We start from the raw sequence: 27,883 nt of genomic DNA, 5'->3' as shown, positions 1-27,883 counted from the left end.
ATAACATCATGTGTGATGATGAATCAAGTTATCACTGTAATTAACCACATACAACACACTAAATAGCTGTTCTTCTTTATTCTATATAAAATTCACGTACTTGCAATGGCCGCAGCACACACCAGGACCGATTTAAAATGTAAAATGTCTGTAACTTACATTTTCTTACAGAATATTGTCAGTTCTGAATAAAGATATATAAAAGTCGGGGTCATGTTTGATGCGTGGAAATATTTTCAGTCAAATACTCAAACTACAAAATCAGCTAACAATGATCGAGACTCCAGATTGTAGAGGTGATGTATGATCTAAGTATACATGGCAAATTCTGTAATGATATTATTTCATTAGGAAAAGGCTACCTACAGATCAAGCATAGATCTCTCATGTGATTTCAGCAAGAATTAAAAAGAAAATAATGAAACAAAACCTGAGGACTATTTGAATCCGCCATTATGCAACTATCATCTATTTCGCGCCATTTTTCTATTTAATGAAAACAGAACTGTAAACAATTTCAATGTTATTTTTCCCAAAAACATGATTATCAGGTAGGAAATGATCCTACTAAGAAAAGATGGGAAATGATCCTACTAAGAAAACAAATACTTGAACTTTTATATGTTTTCTTAGTAAATAAGAAAGTTATCGCTGTTTAACGAAAATTTCTACTGCTGAATGACTCAAAAATGTTGTCTGTATACTGCACTATTGCCCCATATTGAATCTTCTGGCAGTATGTTTTCCATCTTAAGATGCATATAACAATAATTAACTTATTGTGTGTAAAAGCAAGGATATGAGACAATTTAACATAAATCAATGACAATTCTGGTTTAAATGTCGTTTTATGGCGGCCATATTGGATTTAGGACGCCATCTTGCTTTTTCAAAATTTCTAATTAATCTACGTTTTGTACAATATAGTAATCTAATGTTGTGCCAAATTTGGATCTCTTAAGATGCATAGTTCAGTTGCTTTGGGTCGATTCCAGAAATCCACAGTTTCATTTATTTTTTTAACATTTTTACCCCAAAATAGACATTTTGCATCATGTTACTTTCCTATACTTTTAATATGTTGTTACATACATCCTGTAAAATACTTACACAAAAAATCAATTCTTTGCGAGTTTTTTCTTTTATTTGGCATTTCGGCCATAAATGGCCTTTACTATATACTGTAAATAGAATCTATATATTTCATGTTGTTCTTTACTTACTAGAACATTTATTTTGCCATTTTTATAGTTAATGCTCCCCTTTCTAGAGAATTACAATTCGTCCTTAAACTGTTTGTACCCATATGCTTTCGCCCCTTAAATAATGCTGAATTATTAGCACGATTCATTACCGATTCATGAGCACGTTTTATTACTGATTTTCCAAATTCCTTTCATTTCAACTTCAGATTTGTTACCGATTCATTATTTCGCAAAACAAAGACCTGATTTGCTACCGATTTATTAAAACGATTTGTTTACGAATTATTACCGATCCATTAGCTCATTTGCATACCAACTGAATCGTGATCAAATCGTGAACAAATCGCCCGATTTGTTCGCCATTTATTACACCGACTCATTCCAATCTTTTTTGTTTCGGTTCTGTTCTTACAAAAGTATACGAAATATTTAACAACTACGGAACAATGCAGTATTAATTTAGATGGGTCGGTTTGGGCTATAACAGTTTGTAAACTTTTCAAATACATATATATTCTGTTTTCAAAAAAAAAAAAAAGACTCATTTTGCTTTTATATCTTACGCTTTCTGTCGTACAAATACTTGAATACAGTTTTGCAATTACACCGGAAGCTCTACAGTAACATCTGCAAAACGTATGAATAAACTCCAGCTGTCTCAATTACCACTTCCAGGGCATTTCTAGAGAACTGCCACACGTATTTATAATGATCGATCAGACGAAAATCATTAACTAATTTATAGTTTGGGATTTGAATTCAAGTTGGTTATTATGTAGAAATTATTCTGCAAATTGAGTTAAGTTTGATAAAAAATAAGGTAATGAAATAATTAAATTTCCAAACATGTGCCAATAACAATATTTTTAACCCCATAATATCTTGTGAACGTAAATATGATGTTTTTGAAAAGTTATCTTCATAATTACTCGTTTATTAGGTATTAGTCTACAAACACATAGAAATAGAAAAATGTTAAAAACATATAATATTGTATAATGAGCTATTGTTCTCGGTAACGTAGTTGTCAAGTTGTCAAAGAGTACAGCCAATATTTGTTGGCGAACATTATACAGCTGAGTATGTTAATATGGATAAGTTATTTTGAATATGTTCTGTTATTATATATAAGGGTAGAACCAGTACTCGGCCTAATATCATGTTAAATGATTCTCTACAACGGAACTCAACAGAACTTTTTTTCGATAGTTTTATTCATACCCCACCCTTTTCATATTACGATCGGTAAGAAAAGAATCATGTGGTTTTCGGGAAGCAGATATTTAGGAACATGCAAATATGTTTCTTAATGACAAACTGACTAGTGCTCGGGGTATTTCCAATTCTAACACGACCAGCAAATAACCTACATACATGTAGAGCAAAATCTATCTCGGGTTATTCTGCAATAAACCACTCGTGTGCAATGACGTCATCCAATCCAGGTGCGTAGCACGGTCGTAAAAAGTAGTTAACATTTTTTCTAACACTGTTGATACTAGTATGTCGTGATATATTCTTACGCATAAGAACTCAAAACACGGGTTATTCTACGATAAACCCATTTGGGAACTTATTATTTCTTAATTAACTGTATAAATGATAATAGGGACCTTCGTGACCCAGTGGTAAGGATCGCTGACTTCAAATCACTTGATCCTCATCGATGTTAGTTCGAATCTCGCTTTCGGCGTTGAAATCTTCATGTGAGGACGCCATCCAGCTGGCCTATAAAGGTCGGTGGTTTTACCCATGTGCACGCTCGTGATGAAATAGTACACGGAAGGGCAACTGGGGTCTTCCTCCGCCATAAAAGCTGGAAAGTCACCATATGACATATAATTGTGTCGCTAGGAGACGTTGTAAATGTTAACTAAATGTATATAGCAGGATATTAAGTCTTCTCGTCAGAGACTGCTGACACAAGTTCAAAACAGTTCCACTGAATTTCTTTTTCGGCGGGTGTGTGTGGGGGGGGGGGGGGGGGGGGGTGACTGAGGGTGATCCTCTATCAAATTTGTTATTTGATCACAACAGATCACCCCGAGCACACCGAGCTCAGGTGGACTATAAACGTATCTCTATATCTGATCGAACTTTTTTCCCGTTACATCTTTTGACTAATTTCTGAATAGCAAACTACTCTCAAAATGATGTTTCAAATTCTAAATAACGTTTCGAATTCCCTTTCATTCAAGAGTCTTTCGACCAAAAAAAAAAAACAGATAAGAATCATATTAAAAATAAATGTAATAAAAACTGAAAAGGTATAACACTTGCCTTTTATTCATTTTATCAAGAACATAAGCAACTGTCTTTATGAAATAATCAGAAGGTTTTGTTTCATCGCATTATTATTGACTGAAGAGATGCATGCAGAATCAGAACACCCACATAGGATACATATATTTACATACGCAGATACTGCAGCCCAAAAGAAACTTGTAGAACCAGTTAATGAATCTGGCGCTTATAATTCTTACAAAATATCATATAAGTTTACACTATGCACACTTAATTGCTGTAGACAGATAATGGCATTTCTCAAGATCTCAATGGTATCTTAAATTAGTCTCTGTTTTTTTTCTCCAAATAAAGGTATATATCTTAATTTCGATACAGTTCCCGGCTGAGACAGAACTCTCCATACGAATTTCAAGTCCTTTCCATAAGCCCTTAACTTTGTGATAATTGCATATCAGAATATGTCCCACCATGACTGCAATTAGTAGTGTATCTTATTTAAAAGCGCGTCTGTGAGGTCGGTACTATTTTGCTTGTATACCAGACGAGATGTGATTTCGCTTAAGTCGTGTTTTCTACTATATTTAATCTATAGACATTGTGATGAATGTGTAAAGTGTTGGAAATAATCTCTTTAAGAACATCCTTTGGAAGCCTTGAACGCAACCAAGCATAATAATAGCAAACTCGGTTCGATTCTGTCTGCTTTGATTTTTGGCCATTTTATGATGGCAAGAATAATGCCAAGCAACAAAATGTGTTTTGGGTATGCATGTGCATATGATATATATATATATATATATATATATATCAGTGAAAAAAAATCATTCTTTGTTGCAATAGCTAATGTATACACTGATACAGCAACAAAATAAAATGGTTTGCATTTTCTAAATATAACCCTATATCTATCAAAGATATGTCATAAAAATAATTTTATTTTAGAAGTTATTGCAGCATACATATTTATTTTGCTTTCACTATCTGTTAAAAGACACGCATTTTCATATTGCAACTTAAAAGAAGTATCTATTTTCCATAACTCTCTTTATCTATAACAGGTTTCTTTGTAAAGTCTTTTGTACTTATAAATCACCTTTAGTGAATGGGGAACAAGCGGTCTAACGGACGAACAGTCAGAAGTACAAGCGAAACAGTATGATACCATGGTAGGAAGGGATTTATAACGACAGATTATAAGTATTTATTTGCAAAGACACAACATGAGTAAAAATTAATCTGTTCAAAATATGAATGTAAACGGGTTGTTTCGGTTAGACTTTGATAAAAAAAAAGTCAATTACCTTGTTTTGTGCTGTTAAAAAGATGAATATCGACCAAAATCACATTTTTACTATATCGGATGTTTTAAGAAAACAGACGGAATATCGTCAATTTCTTGCCTGCGATGTTTACGCGACTGCCAATATTAAATTGCGTTTTTGAGCGGTTCGTGTGCAAATGACAGGAAACTTATAAAATGCGTAAACAGCATTTTGGACTGCCACATTCGTATGTCAAATATTCTAGAACAAGCTAAACCTTGATATGTACGGATGCGTTTTATGAATTATACACGTACGAAAACATATTTTACAAAAAAAAATATTTGGCACTTATCTGATTAAGAGGCATTTATGAGATATTCAGATAGGTGTTATATATTATGCATATATTTTCATGTAACGACATCTTAGATGTTACGACCAAAACCTACTTTAAACTGATTAAACATAATGTCTATAGCATTTATGGAAAAACCATTGAAAGCTTAAGTATCCTATATAATTCATGATTAAAATATGAGTAGGAGTTAATAGAACTTTACGAGAAACGTAATAGAATTTGAGATTTGAGAGAAACGTTGGAGTACCCGTTTACATAATTAACACAGATAAATACAAAAATTTAATTATAGAGATACCTACGCATCCGCAGTTTGATATTATGCAACACTGTAATAAATCAAATCTCGTTTATTCTGTAGAATTATTGGAAAATGATTATACTTTTTTGATAATATATCATAATGACGTAAAATTATTATTACCACAAATGTAATGGTCTCTAACTTTTAAAAAGGTGATGATATTAATGAGGAAAATTTGTCAGACTTATAGAGAGACAGACAGACAGACAGACAGACGGACTTTATAATCCATATCAGGTTATTCACATGGTATTACCATGTCATGGTATAATAACATGATCAAATAAATTGCAGAAATAATTATTATAGGAGGGCTAAAGCACAATTATTGATGTACAAATTGATTATTCCCAAGAAATAAAGAAGAAAAAGATGATGTCCACATTGTACGATGACACATGCCGCCTGAAAATGGTAGACAGAATAAAATATAAAGTCAGAAATGGGCGAACTAAACAAATATGACATGAAATTTCCTACACTTTCTACTTCATGTTGATGACTGACACCAAACTCCATATGAATATTGGAACTCGACACCTCCTACAGTATACAGTCAACTCAAATTCAAATGAAATTTAGTATGGAAACTGAAGAGTTGAGTATGCAAGGTACAGATGAAGTTGTAATATGGCTAAGTTAAAGAAAAGGGTATAACTAAACAAGTAATAACCAGACATGAAAGTCCTGAACATATGCGCATATCCACTGCACGTTGATCAAGCATATCCAATTTTCAAATGGAAAGAAATGTAAAGTCTTAAAAAGCGGCAAAACTCGAAAAATAATAATCCGACATAAAAGTCCAGACAATATGCACATGCCCACTTGTTAAGTCTCATTGTAATTGGATGGATACTGTGACAGGAGTTGAGTTATCAAGGTACAGATAACTTAAAACATAATAATATGTGCATTTTCTACTTCATGTTAATTATGAATATCAAGTGTCATTTTAACTGGATGAAAACTGCAGAAGGACATAAGTACACCACCGAGTGTGACGGACAAACAGGCGGACTGAATGACGGACAAACAATTCAAACACTATATGCCTTCTGGGATTTTGTCACTGGGGGTTATAGAAAAGGGAAAGAAAATCACTGTAAGATGAGGCGATTTACGGGGAAAACAAGAACAAAAAATAATAAAACAGTGTTGTCAATACTACCGTCAACAGAAACTTTCAATGTACAATAAGTTGAACATCTATGCCACAGCAAAATAACTACGTCTGACGAATCAAATAATTTTAAGGGTGAGAAGGGTTTTAGATATCCTAGGACAAGTTGTTGAAAAGAAATAGACTGGATTTAAGTAAAATAACTGAGAAAATAGCAAAGTGGTAACGTAAAGAAATTAAATGATGTCATGGTGATCATTTCACAAAGCATGTGTCCGAGTCCTACGTCTGTCGTATGATTTTGTAAAAGTATTTTATAACATTTTTTCGATATTATGCAGACTTCCGTTGCGTCGTCCAAAATCACTTCCTCAAGTACATTTGTACTGCTATTTAACCGAACAGGAGCATCTTATATATCCTGCAAAAAAGTCCGAAGTTTTCAGGCTGATTTTTCGATAAAAACGGTCTTATTCGAATACACATACGAATTAATAACACGCATGTTATAATTATCAGATCCATTAAGATAGCACGACTGTGCATTTCTTTGATTGATAGTTGTCAATAATAACGCGAAGTTTGTATTTGTCAATGCCTGCATTTATTATTCCGTGCACGTCAATTATTTTGATAAAAATGGAACTTAATGCTATTAAGTTTAATGAAGAAAAAAACTGTGCTGATGCGGAACTGCGTCTACGCTTAATAAAATGACCACCTTTGCACGTTCAGATATTCGTTTGTACCTAAAATATATAACGTTGTCCGAGGCTGTCCAAGATGCTTCTTCCCCTTTGGATCTTTGAACAGTCAGACCTTGTTATTTTGCTGTAAAAAGACCATTGACATTAATTCACACAGTCTGCACGTGACACACGAGGGTAAAGTGGATATTTTTCAACTATAGTAATATTGACATATACATGAAGGTGGATTTGTGGAAAAGACTTGTACAATTAAACGATAAAAAAAATCACCAAACAAGCCTTCAATAAGGATTGTAATACATGACTGGTGGAAAAAGTTACGACATTACTGCTCACTTGGTTCATTATTACGAATGTATTTTATGTATATGGAATTTATGTATACACGGCCCAACAAATAAAAAACAATTTACTTTCTGACTTGTGTTTAGTGAATACAAGATGGATTTATTACCGATTTGTAGGTATGAATATTTGCTTTAAGCTTGATAGCTTACCAGCATATTTTGTAAGTTTCAGTAAATTTTTACAATAAATCGATGCAGCTTCTTTCGTTTGAACATCTCAGTATTTAGGATTTGCTTTTAAAATTAGATATTTGGACGTCTAGCACACTATTTAAGGTTTAGAATTAGGCCTTGAGAAACAAAAATCAAACAACACCAAATCATAGAAAGAAAGAGTTGTTTGACGTGAAAAAAATGAACAACATGTAAAACATGTATATTACTTTACGAAACAAGTGTCAGTATACTGATATAAACATGGAATTTCGGAGAAGGACTGCCTAAAGGGGCCCCACTTCCGGACAGTCAAACGCCTTTCAAAATAACCATTTTCAAAGAACTGTTACACATGTTCGTTTTGATGCATTTGCAATAGCTTGCAAGTGGTGAAATTTCGCGTAACAAGGTGGAACACAGTTTTCAGCAATTGTTTATCTTTATTTCTTTACAAATGGTATTCATTTTCAAAGGGAGACAACTTTTTCCGAATATTTTAAGTACAAGTGGCATTCATTTTCAAAGGAAGACAACTTTTTCCGAATATTTTAAGTATTCGTCGAGAAAAAGTTGTCTCCCTTTGAAAATGAATGCCATTTGTAAAGAAATAAAGATAAACAATTGCTAAAAACTGTGTTCCACCTTGTTATGTGAAATTTCACCACTCGCACGCTACTGCAAATGCATCAAAACGAACCTCTTTGAAAATGGTGAGTTTTGAAAGGCGTTTGACTGTCCGGAAGTGGGGCCCCTTTAGGCAGTCCTTTGCTGGATATCAATGTTTATATCAGTATACTGACACTTGTTTCGTAAAGTAATATACATGTTTTACGTGCTGTTCAATTTTCGTGTTAAACAACTCTTTCTTTCTATGATTTGGTGTCCTTTCATTTTTGTTTCTCAAAGCGTATTTCTAAGCCTTAAACATTTTGCAACACAGAAGGATATGGTAGTCGTAGCCTAAATCTTGTGCTGCCTTTTGTCATAATTCTTTATAGAATAGAATAGAATAGTTTAGTTTTATTATGCAATAAACCTGACAAGATTCATGAGCATAGCATCATATACAATTCATAATCTAAAACATGGTATGGCAAGATGACAAAAAGTACAAATTTGATACAAGTTTCACTGTCTAAATAAATTGTTAAATTGTTAAATGGGAGAGACAGCATGTATTAAATCAAATAGTGTTTGGAATAGTTGTTTTAACATAGGTTAGTGTTAATATTCATTTATATTGTACAAAAATAGAAAGCTGAAAATTAAGACGACAGCTATACGTATATCACAAGTGTACGTCTACATACCTTTAGACCCTATTTGTATTATTTTTTACTTCAAAAGCTTTGTATATATAAGTGGATAAATTACGTACATCAGTAATATTATCACTTTTAAGTAATTGTAAAAACTTAAAAAAGCTAGGATGGCGCCAGAAATAATTTCTAATATACTGTTTTCGGAGGCTTAAGAAATCCTGGCATTCTATAACGAAATGATATTCGTCCTCGAGTGCATTACACCTTGTACATTTACGGTCGTCATAAGGGATACTTTCTGGTTTTCTCCATCTGCCTGTTTCCACTGCAAATCTATGAGAGGCTAGTCTTAATCTAGACAGTGCAAACCGAAATTTTTTTATAGTTACAATATTCAGATATTCATTAAATTTGAAGTCAAATATATTTCTATAAAATATAGCTCTACTCGATTCAAGTAAACTTGTTCTTAAGTCTGTTTGCTGTTCTAAATTTGGTTGAGGGCTTTCTTGCTGAAGCAACTTTTTCAAATAGTAAATTGTTTGTACATTTTCCTTTTGGGGAGTTTTATACATCTGCTAAGTATTTCTGAAAGAATTGATTAAGTGTGTCCTTTATCAACTTTGCGCTGTTTCTGTTTCTTTGATTTATCTACAAGTAGGAGAAGACAGGTTTAAGGTATTATGAATACTATTTTAGGCAGCGAAAATTTCTGAACTCTTTAGAGGAGTACAAAGCTCCGCAACATTTTTTGTGTTTTCTTAAAACACATCAGTTTATTCCAAATGCTACACTTCGTGGTATTTTTGCATTGGAGTATTATAAGTCTGCGTATAATATATACACTGGATCCGGAGTTTTAGCACTTGTTTCCAAATATTTTACAGCCGTATGTAAGAACTTTTGAGTGTTTACCGAGATGTAAATCGGTTGGAATATCTAGATTGTTAATTGTCATCAAAAAATGCATAGCTTTATTTCCTGGATAGGCAATGTGCTGTCCAGTATAAGCGGCGTATTTGTTTTTAAAAATGTCGAACTTTTATCGGTGACAAGTCTCGTGTGATCAGAAATTACGACTGGAGAATTAAATTTGCTGGACCACTGTACGACTCATTTCGTTTAATAAATCTGTCACAGGAAACATTGATTGTTATTTTCCTTATTTTTTACATCAAACAGTACAGCATATTATATCCCCTTATTTCATTTTAATATATGAAACACTAAGCAATATAATTATGGTTTGTAAGAACATTCGTATCCTATAAAGGTATTTAAACCCAGCAAAGATACTCATGTTTGAAAAACGACAAGACTTGATTACTTAGGGACAAAGCATTTAGTGATATTAACTTGATGACGTATAGTGCCGTATTGCTTAAATAACATTAACGCATAATAAATATTTGATCACATATCAATGTATCAGTCTGGTTGGAAATATGGATTCTATCTCAAAATAGCAAAACGGGCGAAAACCCAATCTAAACATATTCATAACAGCTGCCAAACATGAAAATGCTGTATTTGTATTGAGATTCTTGCAGTAAATATTGCTCTATTCACTTTATTCGTGATTTCATTATTATCGTTATGAGCCTCATATTTTTATTACAAATACATTTAGCAATTTCCGATATAAAGTTAATATTACAAAGACATTTCATATAACACTTTAAAGAAAAGTTCTAATATCATATCAGAATGTCAGTCATGAGAATTCTAACCATAAAAAAACGCCTGTCTTATTTAAATGGAAGCATTTGAATCAGAATCTTACTAAACATACTTACTGAGATACTAACTCTTATTATGAGTCGATATGCACACAAAAACGAGAAAATTACATGTGTCAACAACACATTCTCGCCAAAAATGAAACCCCTACAGTAGTGTTTATATGGAGTTGTAGAGGAATAATATTTTCATTCAAACACATAGACAAACTAAGTCAGTGAGAGCAAAACAAACAAATAAATGATCACAACAGTATGACCCCGCCTTGGAAAGGTTCATGAAGAAGTCTTAACACACTCCCAATCCCCATTACGTTCTAAAGCTCCAGTATCGTGTCATTAAGAACTAATTAATGAATTGTATAATTTAGACTACGTGTGTTATCTATTATCTGTTTATCTTAAATTATTCATGAAATGATGTATATATCTTTCTTCTAACTGCAGACTAGTATAACTCTTGGTAGCCATGACAATATATTGTAGGGTACAAGCATTATTGGTGTGATAAACACACAACAATCAAGATATTAATAAACTAGAAATGTGTCCATGGTACACAGATGCCCCTACTATATGACAAAGGACACAAAATTATTTTTTCCTAGGTCAGGGGCCATAACTCCTACAATACTGAATGAATCCAGACGCAAAACCCCAGGTGCACAACTGCACATGCTGACCAACATTCCTGTAAACTTTGGTGAAATACTTTTGGAGCTACGTGCGACACAAGATTAAAATGACCAATTTTTTACTAAGTCAGGGGCCATAACTCCTACACGACTGAATGAATCCGGACGCGAAACCCCAGGTGCACAACTACACATGCTGACCAACATTCCTGTAAAGTTTTGTGACTCTACGTCAAATACTTTTGGAGCTAGGTGCGACACAACACTAAAATGACCAATTTTTACAAAGTCAGGGGCCATAACTCATACACGACTGAATGAATCCGGACGCGAAACACCAGGTGCAAAACTACACATGCTGACCAACATTCCTGTAAAGTTTTGTGACTCTACGTCAAATACTTTTGGAGCTAGGCGCGACACAACACTAAAATGACCAGTTTTTACAAAGTCAGGGCCCATAACTCATACAAGACTGAATGAATCCGGACGCGAAACACCAGGTGCACAACTACACATGCTTACCAACATTCCTGTAAAGTTTTGTGACTACGTCAAATACTTTTGGAGCTAGGCGCGACACAACATTCTCGGAAGGACGGACGGACGGACAAGGGTAAATCAATATGGCCCCCACCCCTCAAAGTGGGGGCATAAAAATATGAAAATCGCATGACTTGCTCACAACTCGTTAATATGTTTCTAACTACTGACGAATTAATTCTTATCTTTAACGCAAATGTGATGAACATCAACTTCTATTTCATTTAACATTCGGAAATTAATACGAAAGCCCGACTTTCATTTCACGTGTCACTAAATATTCCATATCTCTTTTCACGGACTCATCGATCGTGCTTATTGCACCTTTATTCAAAGTTAGCCATTGTGTATATATATATTATTAAGTTAATCATAATAGAAATAATGTAGTATTCATCCGAATCATATAGTTCTGACAAGACATACTTCTTTATAATATATTATTTAACACAATTACAATTCAAAGAATTTATCTCAGCCCTGTTACATACAAACCATTATTCATTAAAATCGTTAGTTTTACTGATATGAGACCTTTGAATAGTATTTTATATATGGGGCCTTAGGCACAAGCGGTCAAAGCCGGTGACCTTTATTCATTTACCATTCACCACTGTTTGTTCGAATTCTAGGGTGATACGAAGAAATTCTACAGGTATCTACGAGGGGCGTTCAATATGTAATGTTACTCCGTATGTAATTCCGTAACTGCTTACCATTTTAAGATGCGGTTTTCGGCATATTATAGAGCAATTTATTGGCAACACAATGCTATATAAATTATGAAAATCGGTTGATTCGAAGTAAAAATATAATCATTTGAGTGAGGTATACTCGGGTATACTAGGCACTTGCATGTCCAAAATATTGAGACTGTAATATGCAATTCCTTGATTCTTCTATTCAACAACTAGAACTCCAGTTCATTTTTCAGTTTAAACAGGTAAAACAAATCATGATCTTCACAAAATCATACGAAAACTAAAATAGAAAAGTTTATAACAGTTTTAAATTGAGTGAGTATATTTTTACTCGAAAAATGATAAGGTGAGTACAATAAGTCTCTGCAATTTTGTCAGGCGCGATAATCATCGTTTAAAATTTTGTTGTATTTTAAGCTGATACTAGTATCTTAATTCTCGATTACGAAACTTTGATTAATCGCTCTCAACACCCATTCTAGATGGAATCAACCTCGAGTTTAGATTTTTTAGTTGTGTTGTAAAATTAGAAATGCAATAAATAATTTAAAACAAAAGTAAACTCATCACAAATTGCTGTACCCCGTAGAAAAATGGTAGAATTTTGTGATTTTACAAGACATTCTATTTTCCTGATACTCTGGATGCCCAGGACAAACCTAAATTATAATTTTGATCCAGTATCCCTGAGCACACCTCACTAAAATGATTATATTTTTACTTTGAACAAGCCGATTTTTATAATTTATATAGCATGTTGTTCCCAATAAATTGCTTTATAATGTGCCGAAAACCGCATCTAAAAATGATAAGCGGTTACGGAACTACATACGGAGTAACATTACATATTGAACGGCCCTCGTATATTAGAAAACTTTCAAATTGGCTTGCAGTCGATGGCGCAACCAACACGGATGCATATACTCTGCGCTTGACGGCACTGTATCCCTATCAATCGTTACATTACACATATTTTTTCTAAATATTTTAGCACTATTGACATCAGTTTGTGACTGGCGTTTGTAAATTATCACAAAAACATATTACATTCTAAAAGACAGTACAGAATCACTCAAACTTGCGTACTTAGGCGAAGGTAAAGATGACAGTGATTTGCTTCAGTCAGCTCGCCATTTTGACGATGCGTTCCGTATTGTTATCTTGTTTTTAAATGATCTATTGACTTTTAAAACCGTACAGATTTTCTGGAATCCGACTTCCTAGGAAACCCCAAAAGAAAACATGGGTGTTTAAGAAAAAATTACCGGTTTGTTTAGGGTGTACAAATATTTGAAATGTGCCTGATTATTTTACTTACGCTAAATCAGAACAATAAAAAATATTCCAAAATATTTTACTTACGCTAAATTAGAATGGTATAAAAAGTATTCCAATATTCCAATCTTGTACCGGGGTTAGTGATGACAACGCCGCCCCCCCCCCCCCCCCCCCCCCCGCAAACTACAAAAATGAAATACTGGATAAGAAACGGAACGCTACAAGGACCGCAGGGCATTTTACCAAGAAACTTAACCGATACCCCAAGGACACGCAACTAATGGATACTACGAATAAAAGTGATGACGTAGTAGATACGCTTTAGGCCGCTCATACAGGTTCAATCCCCTCTTAGGGCAAGGCCATATCTTATTAGATGTCGGTACTGATTCTATGACTGTGAAAGCGAACTTCATTATTAAGGTAAACAAAGATGCATCCCTCTAAACGAATGAAAACAATGGACAAAACTGAATAACTGAAACATTAACGGAAATATGACAAAAGAAAGAAATAATAAGTAAAACAAAACACATTTTGAACAATTAACAGGGAAAATGGGCAATACTGAAACATACACGACTGCTTTCGTTACATTGAAACATCTGTTCCAAGTAGCCAAATCAATCATGACACATCTTGCGGTAATCCTTCCTTCGTAGTTATTCCTATATAATTTCATCGAAATAAATTCTTCTTTCTTGCGATACCAATATTCCCAGATATATCAGCAATGCAGTTTGTTAACTGTCATACAAAGTGACGGCCCGATATTGTAAATAACTGAGAGAAACGCGCGTATGTAGACGACTCATAGCACGCGCGGTGTTATTGGTGTTCGCTAGCTTTAAAAGCATATTGAGAAGACGGGGAAATAAAGAAATCCCGGCACAGAATAGCAGCTAAAAAATCTAATTGATCAGGAAAGACGTTTAATAATACATTCGGTTTCTCTAAAAAAAAATGAACGATGACATTCTGAGAGTTTAGATAAATTGGATTGGATCTGAGCTGTTACCGGAAATATTTTAAAAATTCTTGACAAAGAAGACTTATAAAACGTGTCTTTGAAAACAAATTTGAAAGTGGACTTATTTCTTTTATCGTTTGACTCGAGGAGAAGCTTTTACAACAGTTTAACGAATCGGATTGCTTTGGATTACAAGGTAATAAAAAGGTAAACCATACGAATTACCGCTTTGCAAGGGAATACTGCACATTTACAATGCTAAATTGCCAATTTCAGCAATTTATACATGCTAAATGCAGCAATTTTAATGTAATATTCAGATTTACAGCAAATTTAGAAATTTATTAATAAGCGTCCCATTATGTTTGTATGGTTAGTTTCAACGCTAAAAAACAAACAACGTACTATAAACAAATACATATCAAAACGAAAAAATATCAAAACATTATGTACTTGTTTCAACTAACAGGAAGCATCGAATTTTATTCTCTAAAATAATTTGAAAATTTTATTATTAAAGTATACATGGAAAAACATGGATGTATAAAGATAATTAAAAATAATTTGTAATCAGAATTTTAAAATTAAGTAAATCTGTACTCTGCAGAAATATCGTGTGCAATAAAGGCTTGGGTTCAATTAAACACTTATTAGATTTGTTTTCAGTACAATGGCAGTAAATTTTTGTCCTTCGGTTTAATTTTCTCGGGAAGCGTAACCTTAAAGCTTCAGTCTTTTTGTGTGTTGTTTCATTACTTTTGAACACTTATTCAAAATTTTCACTTGATTTTGATACACAAATTCTTCCTCTTGGAAGAATAAAAATAATACAAAAAGACTGAGTGACGCCGTTAAACTTATATAGCGGTAGAATCACTATTACGTTACTTGATAAAAAACTTTAATAACGAAAATTTTTATAACACCTATTGCAAATCTCTGCATTAAGATACAAAACTTAAATGTGATGTAAATGAATTAACAAACGTATATTTCGTGCTACTATATAACTAAATGCATTTTGAAAATAACACCTGGCCACTTGAATAAACAAAGATCTGAATAGTGTTCATGTCAAAGGACTTTAATAACGCAGCATCAGTCTGTCAGATCTAAAGAAAACAATGTAAATAAATTTTATCTCTAACGTTACCAGTTACATTTTTTAGTGCTTCAGAATAAAATGCATAAAGAAAAGTAAGACTTTACCATAACTTTCTTACAATGAAGAGCCTGCATTTAGTGCGGGAGTTCATCTTTTAGCAATGGCATTATAAACGGTACCGATAATTGCCTTATTTTTAAAAGATGTGCAAAAAAAGAAAGCCTGGGTATTCTGTACTTATTCCCAGTTAATTGTCGATCATGTGCGACCTTAAATAACGTTTATCTTTATCTTTATCCTAAATGTTAACACTTATACTAATTACTTTATTACTGTTAATTTCTCATATCTACAAGACATAATCCCCAATATTGAGATATTTCTAGTCGAATCTGTTCTTGACAGTCGGTCTGAATAACTCATCATCTCTATCTTAATTAGAAAACGTTGATTTTACATTAAGTCCCGCTGTCTGTCATCAAGACTTATGTCTCAATTACATAAACACGTCTATTGAACAACAAAGGCCATAAATGCCACTGCAAATAACAGATCTGCCCAGATGATAGAAACAATCTTAGAAGTAAATTAGCGTTTCTTTAAAGTCATTTCACTGACGCCTATAATCAGTATACTTTACAGAAACTGATACAGACAATGTTATACAGTTACTTCTCAACAGCCCGCCCGCTAAGCGCAGTAGGGAGGGCGCAGGTCTATGGATTGCAGGGCCGTGAGTTCGATCCCCGGGCGAGGCGTATGTTCTCTGTGACGATTTGATAAAAGACATTGTCTGAAATCATTCGTCCTTCTTCGCTGATTCATATGGGGAAGTTGGCAGTTACCTGCGGAGAACAGGTTTGTACTGGTACGGAATCCAGGAACACCGGTAAGGTTAATTGCGCGCCATTGCATAACTGAAATACTGTTGAAAAACCGTAATAAAACCAAAACAAACAAACAAACTTTTCAACATCTCCAATTTCACTTTTCTTTAGCTATGCAACATATCCTGTATACAGTGAAATAAGAAAAAGTTTTCCTCTATGAATATATCAGGGGCGTAAACCATTTGTAAAAAATACATAACTGAAAAGATTTTTTCGCAGTAAGTATGTATGTTAAGGTACCAAAACAACACAGAGAAATTAAGATTGCAACATAATCCTGGCTCGTTCAACTAAAATAATGTTAAAATCAATAATAAGTTTGTGACATTTCTCGATTGGGAAAATTTTCATCAATTTTTGATCATGTTATTTAAAAAATATGGAAAAAGCACTTAATGAAAATTGCCAAGTGAGTGTTTTCTACTAAACAATAATTGAAGTAAATTACGTTAAGCTAATGTCACTATCTCAATCGTTTTCTAGTGCAATAAAATTAGCATAAACATCACACAGAGAGACCCATAAAATAAAAAAGCAGGAAAACTGATTACTAATAATAGCATTCCTATATCATAATTCATACATAAAAATCACTATCACTTAGGGAGAACATTCTCTATGTTATAATTTATATATTTACTAACGTATAAATATAATAGGTACTCGAAAAAAAAACAAAAAAAAAAAAAAAACAGCGTATGACTTACGTAAAAAAACTGTGCATTTTAACAGTTAGGAATTAACACCGATATCAATTTAGGTAAGACAATGTGGCGTCACTTGACAAAGCTATTTTAACATATTAATATAAACATTACCATATAAAGTATTTTTCGCAATATAACGATTCTTTTTGGGAATATAAATTCAAAGTACCGTATTTAATAGGTCTGGAAGTTGCAGTTTTCCATCAAATAAAAACGGTTCCCTTTAACTGTAGAATTTCCTGAAGTTTTTGATAAATATAAAAAAAACTAAAACCGAGTATTTCGGTCACGTAGAATGTTTTTATCTTACGAAAAAATAATCTTAATTTTCTTTTAATTTATATCACAGAATTACCGTTTCTTGTTTGCTACTTGGTATCTACTTTACAGAGTTACTATCGTTTGTTTGGTGTCTACATAACGCAGTTACCGTTGCTTATTTGGTGTCTCTTTTAAAATGTTAACTCGGACTGAGATATATTAGTAAAGTGTCATACAATACATATAATATAGAACTACCTTTTAACAAAACTCGGGGAAACGCCGTTGAACAACGTGTCTGCTAAGATTGCTTTAATAATAAACAGCAGTAATTTAAAGTATATAAAAAAACTTAAATTACATTAACCCCACGGATTGCTTTCCACTTTGGACTCTCACAAACATAAACAAGCAAGTAAGAGCTTATTTTCAGACATGTCCAACAACATTTAAGCTGATCTGAAAGTGACACATGCCTAAAACGCTTTACAGCTTGGCGGTAATAAGTTCATTAATGGAACGAAATAAGAAATAAACAAATTTAACTTGGAAAAAAAGAAGAGCAAGACAAATACGTGACTAAAAAAAATATGTGGGAAAAGAGTCACGAAATTATTGTCAAAGAAATACAGGTAACCAAATTTTTGCCATTTAACGGATTTGTCTGAAACTTCAACATCTGCTCATTTATAGTTTACTTGTAGTGTTAATATATTGCTTAATGTAAGTTATATTTTCATTGGTAGTAGTTTTAAAATTTGACTTTTAAGCCCTGGTAGGTCAACCAAGATAATTATTCTAACGTAAGTTTGACAAATATACTTTGCATGAGGAATGATATCTTGCCTTCCTTTTTGGTTCCAATTATTGAAATATCCTGATATCAATCAAATGTAAAAATGTAAAACAAAAACGAAAATATATTGAAAGTAAAAACTTTCTTATTAAAGCGGGACATTTTAAAAAGTTTATAAAATTCGGCATAACATACATTTTAACAGGGATTTAAACACTGTGAAATTCATAATTATCAATCCAAATCTTCTATAAATACGACACAGTAAGTCTTATATCAATACCATCTTTTCGATTATATGGTACATGTATTACATCAGTTATTGGCATATACACTAATAATCAGCAAAATTACAACATTTTAAGTGCGTGCACATGACCTAAAATGTCAAAGTGGACATATGGACACAAATAATGTCAAGATAACATTTGCCTCTTTATTGCCCTTGATACAAATACTCTGCTCTGTCGTTTTATTGACCAAACATGGTAAAATGCTATCCTCAAATATAATTGTTAATTCATCGGCAAAGGCAATCATGTCCAAACAAATGATTGTATCACTTAAACTATCCCGCAGCACTTTTCTAAACGGAATTCAGTAACAGTTCCAGCAATAAAAATAATGAGCACTCTTCTGTCCTGGGGCAACGTCTTAGCATTGTGTGAAATAATTTGTTTTTATGTCATTTGGACACAATTATTTCGAAGAAAAGGCGTTATGGCAACGGATCACGCATACTAAGTAAAACAGACAATGCTATTTTAAACGATAGCCACCCTTAAAAATACTTTTCAACTTCTTTCATGAAATGTAGATATACATGTATTTCTGAAGATCCTATTTTAGAAAAGTCATCCCTAGTAAAAATCGAACAAACTCAATATTAAAATAAGAAAAGAAAATAGCATTTTACAAATTTTAATGTATGAAAATGTTGAATTTATATTAACAAAGATATCCCGAAGATTTATAACCATCCATTCACAGATAAAGTCACAATGGAAAATACCCCCATCAAAGTCAGGGTTTCACGACAAATTCAAAACTAATCTGGATATTTTGAAAATATTACCACAATCAGAATTCAGTAGAATGACTATAATTCCTCTAAATTTGTCTTCTGTGTAAAGAGTATTCAAGAAGAAAAATCTGGCTAAGGAACATATGGATCAGAGTAGTTTTATCGTCTCTAACATTACCAAGAAATTTGTTCTTTTTACTGGTATCCTCATCTTAGCACCTCTTCAACATACAATAATTTATTGATAGAATATCGTCAAAAATATTTCTTTAAATTTTGTCTCTGACACAGATGTGATAAATCTGTCACCTCGCAGACCTAATGCCATTTTTGCACATTCTTTTGACGAGGGGAACTACTTCTTTTGCATTGCAAAGACATTAATTAGAGTAAATGTTCACTGTACAACATAATTTCAGACATATTTCTGATAGATCATTCCCAACTGAATATAAAGTGTGTTGCAAAAGAAGCAATGGTTTATGTCAGACATTCGAGAATGTTTTATAATTTGAACCCATCAGATAATCAGATTGGCTTCATTTGTATTTTGTGCTATTACTAGATTTCTATCGAAATTAGTGCAATGATTAATGAGTGACATTTGAAAATTTAATCTTCCTTTAACTTTTAAATAAATTTTGCGATCTCTACCAACTGTAAGAGAACGGTTCAATCAGAATCTTGAAAGCAATTTCAAGTACACGTTTGTTCTTATTTTATTTCGATACAAACACAATTACCTTGAGACAGCATAATCACAAAGTAACTCCTTTAATCCTTACGCTGCTAAATTTCTAAAATGGACTGGTCCATCGATCAATTTGGGCAGTACCATTTATCATTCAAAGGGGTATTCACTGAAAATTTACTGACTGAATAGCGAACAGTGCAGACCATGATCAGCCTGCATGGATGTGCAGGTTGATCTTGGTCTGCACTGATCGCAAAGGCAGAATCATTTGCCGCCAGCAGGCTAAAGGTTAACAATAAGTTAATAATAAAAATAAGCAATACAAAGTGATGATACATACTTTTTACGCCCGAGTTAATATAAACTAATTGTTTCTTAGTATCAGCCTATTCACTAACATGTTTTAATATTTCTTTATTATTTCTTATGAAATATACGTCTACTGACGATTTTATATACTACTAATTATAAATATAACTTAAGGCAACATGCAATCGTAAAAATGTGGGTACTTAAAAGATTAAAAAAAAACGGAAATCTAAAGGATAAAAAAGACATTCATGTACGCTTAGCGTTATATACATATCTATTTAACAGTTCAGCAAAAAAAGAAAGAAAATATTCAAACATCACCGGAATAGAAAACACCATGACAATTATAACCTGTGAATGAAAAGTTTGTCTAACAAATGAAACGGCGTCCTATGGTAATTAGAAAGGTTTCTTGAATTTGAAATAACAAATTTAGTTATCAAAGCTCTTGCGAATTTCGAGATATTCCAGTTCTTCAAACAGTATTAAATTATACATTAAACCATTAACACTTTTCCGAATAATTAATGGATGTTAAAAGCAATCAACTTTTAAGGTTTGATTACATGACGTGAAACCTGAAAAATAAGATGGAACATAAATAGAAACCCAACATGAAAAACACCTGCGAAGAATGGCATAAAACGATCCTCCAGGAGTTGAAGAGTTCAATTAAAAGTTGATATGAGAAGCTTTAGTGAGGTTATAACAAGTTTATGAAGAGGTCTAGCGGAAATTAAAAAGAATACAAAAGTTAAAGTTAAGCCGATAATCAAAAGGTTTTGAAGTCAAAAACTTTAACAAGTTCTTGGGAACAATCCTCAGTCTTTAGTTGCCTGCACGTATCAATTCATCCGTGAAAATAACGTTGTGATTCACATAACCCCATCCATTGCACCATTTAGAAATTTTAAAAACTTGAACAAAATCTAAGATTAGCAAATGGTGACATGCACAGTTTTTTTTTTTTTTTTTTTTTTTTAGGGGGGAGTGGGGGGAGGGTAAAAACGTAAAACATGTGTAACTGTCTCATCTAAATATTTCAATAAATGTCAATACATAAGTAAGACAGGAGGAAAACACAAATAATACCCCTGAGAAAGTTTACGGTATGCAATTTATATACAATATAAAACAACATAAAGATTGTCGGAATCACGCAATGTCTATATACCAGCGTATAAGATGACGTAAAACTAAGCAACATAAACCAAACAAATTAAATTATTTAGTACGAATTTCTCAAGAATAGAAACAAACTCAGATCCCATAAGAAGAGAAACAATCTGGAACTGTTTTAGCCATGGTAATATGAAATTGTAAATCAATATGTGATTTCAGTATAAGATGTTTCCAAGATTCAGAGAAACATTTCGGTACTGAATTAAAATGCTTCATATATCTAAAAATTAAACGAAAACAAACATGAATGCTACATTAGAAGGAATTCAGGAACAATCTTTCAAGAATGTCATTATAGTAGAGCATTTTTTTCTCAAAAATAAAGCAAGTCCATCATCACTGAAACATAGCTCACGCAAATTTCAATTAATCAGTCTTGGTGTTTAATTCAAGTCCAATCCAGCCAGCGAAGCGTAAGAAGTGCAATTTCGTCTCCATTACACTAATGGAATCTCACAATAATGTTTGGTCGTAGGAGCATTTTCTGCACATAATGAACTAAAATGCGAAATGTTTGTTTATGAGGGACGATGAATTACTATAAAACTTCCGGCACAATTTATTTCGAAACTAAGTGCCAAGATTTAAAACAAAACAACAATATGCTACGTAAAATAAATAAAACAATGTCGGTCCTTCACCAAAAATTGACTTTCTGCATCTGGTAACCGACCTCAAAGTAATAGGTGTAAGGAAAAACGTGACAGCAAAAATGATTAAACATATATTTTTCGTATTTAACAGTGAGCTAAGTTCACATGGCTTTACAATTTTGTTTGAAATAGCAAATTTGGGTTCTGGATTCTAATCACCGCGTACATGAACAATTCAAAGGTTCAACAAAACATATTCCGAGATCTTAAAAGTACATAATCATTGGATATCTGTAAATTTTAATTACCAGAAAACAAGACACAAAAATCTAGGAAACTCTCAATTTCTATCAATAGCATCCTTACTTATATTCTCGCCTCAGACCGTTTCATATTGTATTACAACCATCCATCAATTATACTGTCCAGTTGTACTCTATCTGCATATGAATCCAATTTTAGCCAATAATTGTATAAATAATTGCATGTTAGTAGAACAGGATTTGTCATGTTGAGCCATCTATCTAAGAGGATACGACTCTCTAAGCATATTAATAGCTTCTTACTTTGTATTATGTCTGTAAAGCTTGCTTTCAAATCAATCACAGACGTCCAGAATACAAATGTCGATATTTTGGACACAACACACTTAAGTCTAAATTAAATAAAACTCACTACCAACTCAAAATGTCACGTTTTGGGAGCCATTCTATAAACATGTCCTTAAGTGTAAGTCATTTCAATTCATTAAATAAAGCTGAAATTAAAAAAAAAATAGTGTTATATTTTTTTAAATAAATTCTATTTTTTTTTTTTGTAGCCTTTCAACAACTGAAATGTTAATATATGATATTGCAATGCCAATGCCTTAAATTGCTTTCTAAATGGTTTGTTCACAAATTTAGTAAGGGCACAGCTTTCAATTTCATTCAAAACTGTCATATCTGATATTTGAAATGTATTGCACGCAATGGACAAGTATAATAAACGTAAAGTGACAGCTGCTATGGCTTAAGACCTTTTAAAACAGAGCTGTACGATCGATCTGTAACCGACCTACTAAATGATCGAATTTTTCCGCCAAATTAATCTCCAGAAAAAAACGTTCCGGAGGGACACAAACATTCAAAACATAAAACAGAGACGAGAAACCATTTCTGAAACAGTGTGGATAGTAGTATATTAAGATAAATCAAATGATATCAACACCAATTTAATAGATATTTCGTATTGCTTCAGACTTTTCTATGTACTGTATTCACGTATTTTTTTTATTTTAAAAAGTATGAATTAATCAATACAGTTCTAAACGCTGCCTGTAACTAAATTCATTTCACCGTCAGTCGTACTGTATCTTTTATCAGTGATAGGTATATTTACAAGATTTTCATACAGCAGCGGGTTTTTTTTCACATTTAGAAAACTCAACAATGACAGAAGACAAAAAACTGATTTGGTCAAGATCCATTTATATTACTGTCAGAGAAAATTTCCCCATATAAGTCTAGGACAAATATCTAATGTTGCTTGTAAATGTTTGTGGCTTCTAGACATTAATTAAAGGAAGGTCCAGCAGCTGACATATCTTGAAAGCGCCTTTACTTCTGTCTATTTTATCTGTATCTCAGTTACACAGTATGTTCTGAGGTTTTGAAATTCATACAAATTAGTGCACAGCAAGGTAGTGACACACCAGAAAAAATATATAACTTAAAAAAGTTTATATGTAAACTTTTCAATAAGATGTCATAAAAGCTGATTTGTTGTTTATTACCCTTTCTGTACGCCATACATTTATGATGCCTCCTTTTTTATTCAATCAAAACACCTTGATATATCTTACTCATCTGTACTAAGATGCAGTGCCATGTTCAAGCGTTAAATATTACATGCTAGTCATACCAACACCATTATCAATTTAGGTGGCAGTTATTAAAAAATAAACTATACCATTTACTAAGATCCGGTATAATTTAATTGTTGAATTTCGCAACACATCTATGTGCATTTATATGCAATAATGATGTGTTTATGTACTACATAATTAAGCAACCGGTCTGTACATGTAATGTTTTGACGGCATTCAACATAATTGTTAGAAGTAATGTTTACAGATATACCTTTTTTGAAAGAAAAGTTCCCACTGCCTATAGTAAGCTCTGTATTTTCAAATTTTGAAGCATTAATCAGTAATTGCAATGTGTATTTACGGTCGGGTCAGTGTTGTCATTCTCAGAGAAATGTTTTATTCCATTGCTTCCAACGACAATCCAAATACCATACGGAAGAAGCTAGTTTGATTGATGAGAAATTAATGTCCACGTTATTACACTGCTCGGCAGGCAAACGCCTCATTTCTTTGTAAAAACAGAACAGTAATCTCGTTAGAAACTTTAATACTACAAACGTCCTTCTTATGATAATATCACTGGAACACTAGGTTTATTTGACATAATTACAACAAACACTATTGTTCAAAACAGGCATGGTATAATTATACTTTCAAATATTAAACATAAAACTTAGTTTTTGAGTCTAAATGGTACGTTCGAAACTGAATGTAAAAGTAGTTGGACTGTCTAGTATAAAATGTATAGACACCTATTCAGATAAAACAACAGACGAGGGTATGACGTGGAGCAATCTTTATATTGCATATATTTAACATCGGAATTCTTTTATTTCAGGATGGCAGACAGACGTGTGTGATTTAAACTAAAAAAGACTGGTATTAGTGCGTTGCTCTGAATATACGAGCCTGGTAATGCATAAGGAGACATCTAATGTGCAGATCTTCAATTATATACGACTAGAATATCTATTTCTTAAAAGTGCTTTTGAAAACAAAATGAACTGAAGTGGAAGAATCAGCATTTTTGCTCTTTTGTCATTAACGACCATTACCAGAAAGACAGAAAACGCATTATTTTGTGGCTACCGTCTATCGCATATGTTGCTATAAAAAGGAAAAATATCCATTTTCCATGGACTTTGTATTCATAAGACCATTTCTAAAACCAATTTGGCTGGCTCCATACTGAGTTCTTCAACCATCAGCAATTAGTGGACTAGGAATATTGTAGCATTCCCTAGTGGTTCCATACAAAACTATCAGATGCTGCTGAATTAATAAACAATCTAATTATGCAATGCTACACGAAGTAGGGAATACCAATACAAATCACCAATAATGTGTAGCATTTAAAGCCTTGGATACACACTTAATTCTCCATATCCAATCAAAGAGCAATAAATATGTTGTAACTGTGGTTATAAGACGCAATATCTGTCGACGAAAAGTAATCAGAGATAAAGATTCCAACATGCTCGAATAAAGCGAATAAATATATGTGATTTAAATCTTATAGGAAGTTATAAACTTGTTAAAGAATTTCTCATTGAGAATATTTTTGCAACAAAAGCCATATGGTAGTTACAATGGGATCAAGCACGATGAACAGTTTGATTGCGCTTACAGGAACAGGACAGACTTCTGAATATGCCACAGAAAATGCCATTAATGAAACATTACCACCGCATGTGTGCGGTTCAAACAGCTCTGTCTGGCTATTGACATCACCAGTCTGTTCCATAAAATACCATTCTATTGTGACTTTCTTAGTTGTAGCATTAATTTTATGTGTTATAACATTCATTACCATATTTGGTAATTTGCTGGTTCTAGTTGCCTTGTATCGCTTTAAAAAGCTTAGGTCAATGTCAAATTGTTTGATTGGTAATCTTGCTGTTAGTGATCTGTTGCTCGCTTTATCCGTGTTACCAATATCAACAACATACGACGTACTCGGATACTGGGTGTTCGGGGAAATTATGTGTACAATATGGCTTTGTATTGACGTCCTTTATTGCACAGCTTCGATATGGGGACTGTGTACGATAGCAGTAGACAGATATACGGCAACCGTCTATCCAGTCTGGTATCTGGAAAAAAAATCACCGACTAGGGCTTTGGTTTATATAATATTTGTCTGGATGTTTTCTATAATTGTTTCTGTGGCTCCATTTATCGGCTGGCGAGAAATGATACAAGGTTTTTATCAATACGATTCTGAAATAAATAGGCAACACTGTGTGCTGTTTATGTCCAAAACATATGTGGTTTATAGCGCAATGGGGTCATTTGTGATTCCAACAGTTTTGATGGTATTTCTTTACGTCAGAATATTTATAGTTCTCCGTAAACGTACCCGATCAATGCAACCGATGCGGAAACGTGCATTTTATCCATCTGAAAGTGACTTTGAAAGTGACGCTCATGGTTTGGACGAAGCTGACAGTGATGACAGAACGGAAGTAGAATTAAAGGCAGCATCAACACAAACAGCTCCTTTAAATTCGAATGGGTCCAGCAAAGCTGAAAATGGCACAAAACCGAAATCGTCTATGAATGGAAATGCGGTTAACTTTGCGGATACCAATTCGCATGATGTTCAAAACAATCAGATTAATTCGGATTTATACACGAATGAAGAGCGCGAAAAAAGTGTTTCTCGACCTAATTTGAAAATTGAGGTGACTGACTTTACTGAGAATGATATATCAAACACATCACAAACTAAAAGTTCGAACCTTAGCAAAAATAATATAGCTATGAAAAAGAAGAACTGTAATCTAAAAGTAAATTACGAAAATCAGCAAAACGGGAAAAGTCCAAGCCATGTGTCAAGAAAGAGTTTCAATGAAGAATCATCAGAACAAGAATGCGAAACAAGGTATCTACGGTCCCCACGTTCAAGTAAAGCTACGTTCTTTCCATGGAAACGAGGAAATTCTGGCTCCTTGAGTGTAAAGCACAAATACGAACTTAGGGAACGGCGTGCAACAAAACGAATGGCCATGATCATGGCATGTTTCTGCTTTTGCTGGTGGCCTTTCCTCTTCATGTACACTATTAGAAGTTTCTGTGAAAATTGTCCACTTGATATGCATTTCCAGGCGGCCATTATTTGGTTGGGTTATGCAAACTCTAGTCTTAATCCAATATTGTATACAATTTTCAACGACGATTTTCGAAAAGCGTTCCATAAAATTGTGTTTTGCAAGAATACGTCACATAACAGAAGGCACAGATAAAAGTGTTTTGTTTATTCTTTTCACAAATTTATTTTAAGTAACATCTTATTATCTTTATTCATACGAGTCTGCCATAATAGTGCTATATAAAGACTATTTTTCATATATACATTGTAAATACATTTTGAAACATAACTTGATTTCCTTGTCTCTACTCTTGAAGTACGACAATAAATTTCCTAAAACATAAAATAGCTTTTACTTGAACAAGTTGAAGCTGACAAAGAAATGTTACTGAAATGTGTATTTAATATCAATGAGAACTTTTTTTGTATTGTTTCTTTTAACAGACGAACTTTAGATCAAAGTGGTTACTTGGGGAATATGCATCACCAGATAGGATATATACAATAATCATTGCTGTAACGTGCGTGCCTTACAG

The 27,883-nt window shown here is 33.0% G+C and overlaps 1 protein-coding gene across 2 annotated transcripts; it reads left to right on the top strand.

The window, feature by feature from the left end:
* Positions 1 to 14,610: 14,610 nt before the first annotated feature.
* LOC123546582 (octopamine receptor 2-like) lies at positions 14,611 to 27,636 on the top strand. Of its 2 annotated transcripts, none has more exons than XM_045332995.2 (2): positions 14,611 to 15,039; positions 25,095 to 27,636. In XM_045332995.2, exon 2 carries the CDS (start codon positions 25,834 to 25,836, stop codon positions 27,499 to 27,501), a length of 1,668 nt encoding a protein of 555 aa, XP_045188930.1. In that variant the 5' UTR covers positions 14,611 to 15,039; positions 25,095 to 25,833; the 3' UTR covers positions 27,502 to 27,636. The 2 variants fall into 2 exon arrangements, with proteins under 2 accessions (XP_045188930.1, XP_045188929.1); XM_045332994.2 differs by having other exon boundaries at positions 14,611 to 15,050.
* The last annotated feature ends 247 nt before the right edge of the window (positions 27,637 to 27,883 follow it).

The sequence above is a fragment of the Mercenaria mercenaria genome, chromosome 9 (genome assembly GCF_021730395.1).
Source record: "Mercenaria mercenaria strain notata chromosome 9, MADL_Memer_1, whole genome shotgun sequence".
Lineage (NCBI taxonomy): Eukaryota > Metazoa > Mollusca > Bivalvia > Venerida > Veneridae > Mercenaria > Mercenaria mercenaria.
The sequence above is the reverse complement of the archived record's forward strand: the minus strand, read 5'-3'. Positions and strand labels throughout refer to the sequence as shown.

Bases quoted from the DNA above. Each gene is read 5' to 3' on its own strand.
- LOC123546582 (XM_045332995.2), top strand. From the start codon at position 25,834: ATGGTAGTTACAATGGGATCAAGCACGATGAACAGTTTGATTGCGCTT.